Genomic DNA, 10,204 nt, shown 5'->3' with positions numbered 1-10,204 from the left:
GTGTGGCTGATGTGATTAGGCCCTATGATGGTATCCCCTGAATAGACCCTATGATGGTATCCCCTGAATAGATATGTGGACAGAACTGCTGGAATTAGCCTACCTGCTTGTCACCATGGAAGGTTTTCCTCCTTTTCCCCCCCTGCTGTGGGTGATGGCTTATCTTAAGTGATCACTCTCCTTACAGTGTGTATGATAAACCCATTGTTTCATGTTCTCTGTGTGTGTGTATATAAATCTCTCCTCTGTTTTTTCCACCAAATGCATCCGATGAAGTGAGCTGTAGCTCACGAAAGCTTATGCTCTAATAAATTTGTTAGTCTCTAAGGTGCCACAAGTACTCCTTTTCTTTTTTAGTTTGCGTGACTGATGAAGGTGTGAGGCAAGCTGGATAGTAGGAAGAGCCAGGTGACAAGTTGGGGTAGCAGCAGTGGGACATAAGCAGGCATCACTGTTCCCTCTAAGCTGTGCGCGTGTCCGTGCGCACACAGATCCTAAACCCCATGCACACGACAACACCGTGCACACAAAAATTTGCACAGAAAAAATTTTTTGCACACACAGCCTGTCAAAAATTAGAGGGAACATTGGCAGGGATCCCAGTTTTCTGTGATAAAACCTCCAAAATTCTCTGATTAAAAAACATTAAAATCTGCATTTTTCTACAATTAAAATGAAATGCTGAACTTTAGTTTTTCTAGCCACAATATATATAGGTAACAGTTGAACACAAGGTTTTATTGATATATTTCCAATTGTTAAGCTAGTTCAAAACCTACCAGTGCCATCAATCATAATAAAATACTAATGTTTAATGTTGTCAATGGCTGCACTGTTTTAGTCTTTTGTTTTCATTTCTTTTAATTCAGTTTATGTTTAGCACTTTCCATGTGTTCTACAAGTGACTGCCTTCAAACATAATCTATAGCCTTGCTGCATATAGTAGAGAAAGGCATATTACCATCAATGTGAAATTTGTCCTTGCCAACCTCAGTGACACAACGTTTAGGGATGGTTTTTAGTTTTTGGCATCTTTCCATAACTTTAATTATGTCTGGAGGTTGAAGTGAAATTTAAGATGCATTAAAACATGAACTCCTACACACCACTGAGTAACCTCTATACACCAGAAGCAGTTTATTGGAGTATGTTTAGCTATGTAAATTTAAAGCACATTCAAAAATCAACCACAAAGGGGGAAGTTTGTGTGCACTAAGTAAGTGACACCAGTACTTTCAGTAAAATTCAGTTAATAGCTAATGTTTTTATTTTTTTTACAAAATGCAAAAACAAAAGATACTCTGTAAAAATGCAAATTCTGCATTTTTCTGTGGCAAATGGATTTCTAGAATCCCTGGACAAGACACTGCAGCTGAGCTCCTTTGTTACTGCTACTCGGAAGCCAGGATGGTCTCTGCACTAGAGCAAGCACACATTTTAGTTCCTCTTAAGAAGAAAGCAGACCAGCTGTACTACTATCTTGTTGTGGGCCTACTTGCAGCTAATCATATCTGCAATACATATTCCCTGTACTCCTTTCCCATCCCTTCTACACCACCTTTAGTCCTTCCTTACTGTATGCCAAAATGAAGGATCTGATCTCACAACTGGGCCACTCAACTGCTTCAGGAACGATTGGTTGCTTCAGGAATTGTCATCAGAGCCAAAGGATGTCCTGAAGTGACTAGTAAACAACTAATTCTAAGATTTTGAGCAGGAAGAATGCAGGCTATGCTAAAATATGTGCAGACCACATTCAAAATATTCTGTACACAAGAGTGATCAACAGCTGCAGTAGTCACATTATTTTAGGATTTTCTAATTAATTCATGGTTGCTATGATCTCAAGTAAGTCCACAGAGGGATCACAAACTGCATTCCACGTTTTTATACCAGGCTTGTTGCCATGATACTGAACTCCTTACAGGTTTTTGATGTATTTATTTTAAACAAAGTATCTTACACTAAGTATTAAGCAGCCCTAATAAACATGAATTGAATGTAACTTAAGAAACAATTTTATTTGTGACTATGCTATAGAGTGCACCTATGAATTTCTCTAACAAGGTGCTTCTACCTTTAATATATGGCCCTACTACTTAGAAAGGCCCAAGCCAAGGGTTTGAGCTAACTTTCAACAAAGATACTTTGCTATTTATCTTCTTTAAAATCATGGGTAGTGAGGGCTGCAGCCAAGTGATATTATAAACCACTGAGGCACTTGTAAATGCCTCAAGAGCTGTGTCTCAAGAATGGTATATCTCCTGCAGAGTTCCTATCTGGTTTTGGGGAAGCCTCTTGGCCTCTCTTCACTTTACCTTCCCTGTTATTAAAATAGGGATAATATTTACTATTCACCTGGTTGTTGTGGAGGTTAGTGAATGCTGATAAAGAACCTTGCAGATGCAGTGCTAAGTGCCAGCCTGCCCCGAGTTCAATCCAATGAGGTGTGCATGCATATAAGAGTCCACATGCTGCAACAAGGGGAGGATGGCTCTAGGAGTCCCCTGGACATCATAGTTCATTGGCTTTCAGTTAGGAGTATATGGCTATGCAAAGTTCCCCAACTGCAACAAGGGGAAGGCCTGCTTGAATATCATGCCTCCCATTTTTCCTCAAACTTCTATCCAATCAAGAGAGTGTGCTAATAGAAAGATCCCTGAAGTATGTTTTTTTTTTTAAATTTATTTTGTGCAGCATTGGCTTTCTTATAGTAAAGGTTCAGATGCCCTTTCTGTTTAAAGATTGTCTTGAAATTTGTTGTGCCTCATGAGGATGTGGAGTAGGGTTAGTGGTCTAAATTTTGGGTCATTTGAGCACGGGGTTCCTGAAATACAGGCCTTAGAAAAGAATAGCATTTCACAATATCAATAGTTTATCAATTCCCCCCAACACACACACACACACACACACACACACACACACCATGGCTCTGATCCTCCCCCAACAGATCTGTTATGCAACATTTATCTCAGCTAGTGCATGTCACCTGCTGCCCTTTGGGAAGCGATGTTGAAATATTTATGAAAGAAACAGTTTACCTCTCTAGAATAGTACATGCCAAACACTCACACACCAAAGCAATTGAAAAGCACACAGAAAAACTAGCCAAAAGGGTTTCCAGCCTTCCATTTTCACATTACATGTGTGGCTCAAGGGGACATGCTGTCTATGGAACTGGAGCTACACACATGCAATATAAACATGAACCCTATGGTTAGCAGAAATCTAAAAATGATCCATAGGCATGTTGGTACTATCTGCCAAGGTCAAGGGTTATTTTTCTCTTTGGGAAATTTGCCCTGATAATTTAGAAGAGCCTCTATTTTCTGAAAGATAATAAATTACACATGCTCTGTGCAGATATGGGAGAATGATTGCTAGGCATGTGTCTACTTTTCCATCTGAGGGATTATTATACCATAGTTTCCGCACTGATTTATCAATGCCTCTTTGGTGGGTCCAGCCTCGCTCCCTGCCCCATATAGGTGAGCCAAGATCTTGAGGGGGCCTGCCCCTCTGGAAGAAGTCTGAGTCCCTCTCCCTATTCCCCCATATGAGCCTGGAGCTGGAGGATGCTGCACCTCCAGGAATTATGAGTCCCGCTCCAATCTCCTCCTATCAGCTGCAACGTGTGGAGCCCTAACCCTTCTTCCTGCCTTCTGTGTGCGTTGGTATTCAGGGGATCCTCACCCCCAGAGAGCGAGTAACTGGGGAAGACCTGCCCTGCTGTGGGGATGTCTACACTGCTGTCAGGGTTCTCTCCCCACTCTGAACTTTAGGGTACAGATGTGAGAACCCGCATGAAAGACCCCCTAAGCTTATTTCTACCAGCTTACATTAAAAACTCCCCAGGCACAAATTCTCCCTTGTACCTTGGATTTAAGTAATGCTGCCACCACCACCAAGTGATTTTACAAAGAACCAGGGAAAAGGACCACTTGGAGTTCCTCTTCCCCCAGCAATCCCCCCCCCCAAACCCTTACACCTCCTTTCCTGGGAGGCTTGAGAATAATATCCTAACCAATTGGTTACAAAATGATCAAAGACACAAACTCCTGGGTCTTGGAACAATGGAAAAATCAGTCAGGTTCTTAAAAGAAGGATTTTATTTTAAAAAAAGAAAGGTAAAAATCATCTCTGTAAAATCAGGATGGAAAATACTTTACAGGGTATTCAGATTCAAAAAATAGAGGATCCCCCTCTGGGCAAAACCTTAAAGTTACAGAAAACAGGAATAAAACTCCCTCTTAGCACAAGGAAAATTCACAAGAAAAACAAAAGAAACTAATCTGCCTTGCCTGGCTTACCTATTGGTTGTAACATTGGAGACTTGGATTGGGATGGGTTGGAGAAGATGGATTTCTGTCTGACCCCTCTCAGTCCCAAGGGAGAACTCCCACACAAAACAAAGAGCACAAACAAAACCTTCCCCCCTCCCAAGATTTGAAAGTATCTTCTTTCCCCATTTGTCCTGTTGGTTAGGTGCCAACCAGGCTATTTGAGCTTCTTAACCCCTTACAGGTAAGGAGGAATTCTAGGCTACCCTTAGCTGTATGTTTATGACAACTGCAAACAGGCGTGACTGAAGCATGGAGTTGACATACCCAAGTTAGCTTTGATTTAGTTAGCTCAAATACCAATAGCAGTGAAGCCACCCTAGCAGGGGTGGCAGCACAAGCTAGATGCTCAAGTACACATCCAGGGTCTCAGACAGGGCTGTAGAGCCTTTGCTGCTGAAGCTTCATTGCTACTGTTATGCAAGCTAGTATGTGCTTGAGTAATTGCCACCATTCTAGAGATACTAAACTGCAATCCGCAGGGGAATTATGCATTTATCACACACATGGGGCAAGAGTCAGGCAGAGCACTCAGGAAACTCCCTCAGAGAGGCAGGACTCCCCGCCCCCAGCTAGGTTGCCTCATTTCACAGCTCAGCCAAACTTCTCCAACTCATCCCTCTGTTATTCAATGCAGCAACTTATAATACAATGAACACAGCTTGAGCACACACAGATTATTCCCAGTGGTTACTGCCAGCTCCAGAGAGCAGAGTTAAGGTTAGGTGGGTGTTCACCTTAACTCTGTAGTGTCTGGTTTTCAGAGCCTTGAGTTCAAGTTTAAAAAACTAAAAAAAATTAAGATGCTTGTTTCAAACTGGTTTTATTTTTCTATTTAAACCATGACAGCAGACCCTGGATTTTTTTCTTAAATACAGAACACTGTAAATGTTTCAGAGAACTTGTGGAAGCTTGTCTCTCTTTAACCCCAAAATGCACTGATATAGGGAGCATGATCCATCTCTGAAACACCCTCCACACAACAATGAAAAAAAGTAAGCCAGTACCGAAAGAAAGTCCTATTTGGGAACTGCTAGTTTAGTACTGTTTGTAAAAATATATGGAGTTTGTTTTCCCTGGCAATAATACTTCAAAAATGCACATACACATCACAGGCTGACAACTGGAAATCAATGACTCAACAGTTTGTGTCCCAGGCAACACAACTCAAACAAGTATTTTTATACATTCAAAAGCACAAACCCTGGATTCCATATGATAGTGAAACAGACTCACATTTCATTAATGTAACTCTGCAATCTAAGAATGAGGGGACCAAAGACTGCAATCTTCTTGGGACAGAGAACCACACCTCCTTCCTGTTATGTACACTGTTAGTGCTCAGTGAAATTCTACTAGATACAACCAGCCACAAAACTTCACAACACAACCTTCTCATTTCTCCCCCTACTCCCAAGAGAATGAGGTGATTTTCTCTTCCAAAATATCAAGAGTGCTGACCATTAAATACTTAAATATATGTATTTACCAAATCATGGACAACCTTGAACAATCCCATACTACACAGCTCAGTTACTTTAGCAGTTTGTGAAAATGATGGAGCTAAGTCTACATCAGTGTTGTCACACTGAAGCCAGGTCTACACTAGAAACTTTTGCAGCTATAGTAATGTCATTTAGGGATGTGATTTTTTTTATACCAGGAAAATTCCTATGTAAAATGCAGTTATACCTGCACAAGAGTGCTTTTGCTATTATAGCTTATTTTGTTCAGGGAACTGATCTAAACTATACCAGCAAGCTATATCTACAGTAGGGCCTCATCTGCACTACAAAAAACTTTGCTGGAACCGGGTGAGAGTTCTGTAGAACTATTTCAACAAGTGGGGAACATAGAAATGAAATACTTTTCTCCAATACCTAAAAATTCTTGAAGACACTTGTACAGACAGGACAGTGGAGACAATTATCTTTTCTTTTTTTGAAAGAGTAATAAAAATAACTCTGCTATTTTCCTGCAGGGCTTGGTGCTGGCATCCGGGAGTTGAGACCTGAAGGGAAGGCAAAGCGAACAGCAGAACTCCTTTTCCTTTCTGGCCTTACTGGGAAATTGAAAATGTGGGTCTGGGTCATCTTCAAAGATGGGTTCTGCCACAAACCAACAGTCTCTAGGACTGGGCAGGGAGGCAGTACAGAAAGTGAGGGCTGCCGTGGAACCTGGAATGAATCTTGAAAAGAACTGCTAATTTTTGGAGGAGTATAGGCAGACACAATGGCACTTTGCTTTGCACAAAGTAAGTCTTCATCCTTGTTTCCCATGAACAATAGTCTTATTTCTTCTTTTAAAGATCGAGCAGCCTGTGTGTGAGGTTTCTGCATTGGAGAGAATCCCTTCCCCGTTGCTTGGGTGTTTTCTGATACAGAGTTCCAGCTGATCAAGTTTCTTGCTCCTTCCTCCATTTCCAAGGGTGGATTTTTACAGCCAATTATAGACTCTTTATTTTCCCAGTGATCTACCACTTGCTTTTGCTCATCATAATGTTGATGAAGTGGATCTTGGGGATGGAAGGATGTCTTTTGTAAGGCTGCTCCATTAGAAGAAAGCCAACCACTATCCTCTCCTTGTTTTTCTTCCACCTCTACTGCCTTCTTTCCTTTAGATTCCAGAGGTGGTCTGATCAGGAGACCCTCCTCATTTACGTTGTACTTTTTTAATGCTGTCTCTCTTCGCAACTTTTGGAAATCTGCCAGCTGATGCAGCTCCTCTGGCAGCTCCATACAAGAGGTCTGATTAAAAAGACCAGGAGAAAAAACAATACAGGCAGAGCATGAGAGACGTCTGTACAAGTCACAGCCCAACAGAATAATCGCCTGTCATTAAAATTGTTTACTATAATGCCTCCCAAATTTAAAGTATAGTTTCTCTGGAAGAGAGGAATAACACAAAAAACTTTAAACTTCCTTCTTAAAGGCAACCTACAACAGAAAAAATATTTGGGCTTGTACCTTTTGCTTCTTTATGATGTATAAACTGAAAGGTTTGTTTTTTTTTAAAAAAAATCCTTCTGCTTATTTTTACATTAGAAATTTAGGCTGATCTACCCTAAAAGGCTTTCTGCACTAGGGAATTGTAGTAAAAAAAATTCCCACTGATACCACCACCTGTTCAGCAGCTCTGGTGGTGGGGTCTCTCTTTTAGACAAGGCTCCAGTGGCTTCTGGGGTTTTTACTGCCATGTCATTGAAGTGTTGGTAGAATTCCCTATTGTGAACTGGAGAACTAAGGAAATGACCATATCACAAGAGTAAAAAAGACTGAAAGAAAGAAAAAAAACCCTCAACCTCCCCTGCAAAAAACCTCTCCCCTCCAAAAACCAAACAACTAGGAAGGAAAGGGATTTTTAGACAGTTTAAAATCTGTTTTTTTGGTTTTTTTTTTTAAACACCTATTCCAATGTTGTGACATACCCAGGGACAATCCAGACTAATAAGCAGCTATGTCACCCCTGTCCTCCAACCTAGGGTGCCCTTTACAATGCTTTACTGCTGTTGCCTCTACCCTGGACTACTCAAAAATAGCTTCCAGCATGCAAGTCACTCCCAGCTACATCTCTGTGTGATGCAGCCAGCCAACCACACCTTTGTTCTTATCAGCCTTGGTCATACTGCAAGGTGACCCCTTCATACTCCCAGTTCCAGATTTTCTCCCAGAAATGTGCGTCTTGAATTACCCAGCCCTCTCCTAAGCAGTACAAATTCATATAAAGTCCACATTTCTTTAATAGAAATAATATGCACACGCCACCTTGTTAGCCCAAATAGAGTTTCCCAGACACTTCAACTTAAACATGCTGGATTAGAACAAGAAAAGTTTATTAACTACAAAGAGAGATTTTAAGTGAGTGCAAGTAATGAGGCATAAAAGTCAGAAACGGTTACTAGAAAAATAAAGATAAAGTGCAACTGGTGCTTAACATAAACTATGTTAAATTCAAAGCAAAGTTTTTCTCACCACATACTCTCAGCAGTCTTACTGACCAAACTGCTCAGGCCAGGACCCCTTTTCCAGTTCAATAGGTGCTTCTTTGTCACCTCTGGAACATGAATTGATGGACAGAGAGGAGGGGTACATTGGGGTGTCTGTCTCTCCTTTTTATATTGTCAGTCCCCCGCTTGGAAAACATTTCCAGCTGAGATTCTGGAGACGAAAAGTCTACAGAGAAGAATGTTCCCTGCTGCTTTTCCTCACCTGTTTAGAGTTTCTTTGTCTACCCTTCCTGCTTGATGACTCTGTTTACTACTTAAATGCAAATTAAGCAGGGCACACATTCCTTTGTTTGAGACAGACTTGTTTGACAACTTCTGCTGTGGTTTGGAACATGTGTTAACAACATTATACAGAGAAATCTTATAACTTCACATACAATATTGCCACACATTTTATCAGGACAACACTGACCAGCAAATTATGAGTTTTCAGATGATACCTCTCAAGGCATAGTTTGTTCAACATTTATTACAATAGTGTGTAGGACGTGGACAGAGGGCTACATTGTCACAAAAGTAAACTTAGCATTCTGGACGGAGGATATCTTTGCTAAAGATTCACACCTCCACCCTTTCAATTAAGGTGCAAAAAGTTCATTAACATGCTCAGAGACAGCAAGCAGGTCCTTCAGCTAAATTAGAGAAGACCATCCCCAATAATCATAACATATAAAGCAAGCAGTTTCAGGCCATCCTTGTGCATCATAAAGTGGCAAAAAATGCAAAATAATTTTTAAAAAATCCTTTAACATGTCACCTTTGAAAGGGATATGTCAAATAGATTGACTCCAAAAATCTAGATTTATAAAAACAAGATTTTTTATAAGAACAACCTAAAAAATACTCATGATATGTTCTGGTTATTTAAATTCCAATGAAAGTAGTAGTTTTTTTTTTTTAATTCCCCTACAGCATTTGCAACCCAGACATGTGGTCTTGGCTTGGAGACTTTATGTATCTATTGTTAAATCCCCTACTCATTGCTCTAAGTGCCTAAATAACATAAACATACATATTAAAGAATGTCACATTAATACCTACCCAGCCCTTTAGGAACACAACTCTTCTCCTTCCAATCCACTCTCACCCACTTAACCACCCCCTCATAAAGGCCTAGAGAAATAGATAAGCCTCCTAGCTTGCCCTGAAGGTCAATGGTTTGGCTCCACTGGATCAAAATGGTGATGGTAGTACATTCTAGTGTAAAATGCTTTTAACTGAAAACGTCCTGTCACTAGCCCTATCCTGTTTGGCCAGGAGGATGTGTGTCTAGCATCTCAAGTGCTGAGGTATCCTACAGGGAGAGGGGAAGCCAGGACCTAAACATTTAGGGCTGGGTCACTTGGAAACAAACTCGAAGCCAGTGCTATCTGTGGAACACAAGCATAGCATGCTTCCAATGAGAAGTAAACAGGCAGTCATTCTGTACCAGATGAACGTTCTAAGTAGTTCTCAGGAGTAGTTGTACAGAGCACATTGCAGTCATCTGTTCTAGAAGTGACTACCATGGTTTCCTGTGTCTCTACACAAAAGACTGTGACAGGTCTGCATCCAAAAGAAAATATTGCCAAATATAAATTGAAAAAAGCACTCTTGATCATTTTCTGTAACAAGGACATTGTCCAAATAACACTGTATGCCACTGAGTCCCTTCAGGATCTCATCCATGGCTTTCTGGAACAGGGCAGCTTTTGATGTGACACCAGAAAGCCACTTGTTATAACAAAATAAACCTGTGTGTGTGTTGATTGTGAGATGCTGCATCAATCTCTATTTGTAGGTATGCATTGAGCAAATCCAAATTATTGAAACAACATCTTCCACTAAGAGTAGCAAACAAATCTTCAATAGGAGGTAG

At 40.7% G+C, this 10,204-nt stretch overlaps 1 protein-coding gene across 21 annotated transcripts in view; it reads right to left on the bottom strand.

Moving 5' to 3' along the window:
- Positions 1-4,096: 4,096 nt before the first annotated feature.
- The window catches only part of EXD1 (exonuclease 3'-5' domain containing 1), a 40,668-nt gene continuing 34,560 nt past the window's right edge, over positions 4,097-10,204 (bottom strand). For 19 of the 21 annotated variants that reach the window (XM_038408061.2, XM_038408068.2, XM_038408065.2 and 16 more), the window contains one exon: positions 4,103-7,087. In XM_038408061.2, the coding sequence (XP_038263989.1) occupies positions 6,308-7,087 (780 nt within the window). In that variant the 3' untranslated portion in view covers positions 4,103-6,307. Of the gene's footprint in view, positions 7,088-10,204 lie in introns of all 21 variants that reach the window. The other 2 variants (XM_043517493.1, XM_043517491.1) reach the window with 1 other exon arrangement.

This window comes from Dermochelys coriacea, chromosome 6 (genome assembly GCF_009764565.3).
Source record: "Dermochelys coriacea isolate rDerCor1 chromosome 6, rDerCor1.pri.v4, whole genome shotgun sequence".
NCBI classification, from domain to species: Eukaryota; Metazoa; Chordata; order Testudines; family Dermochelyidae; genus Dermochelys; species Dermochelys coriacea.
The sequence above is the reverse complement of the archived record's forward strand: the minus strand, read 5'-3'. Positions and strand labels throughout refer to the sequence as shown.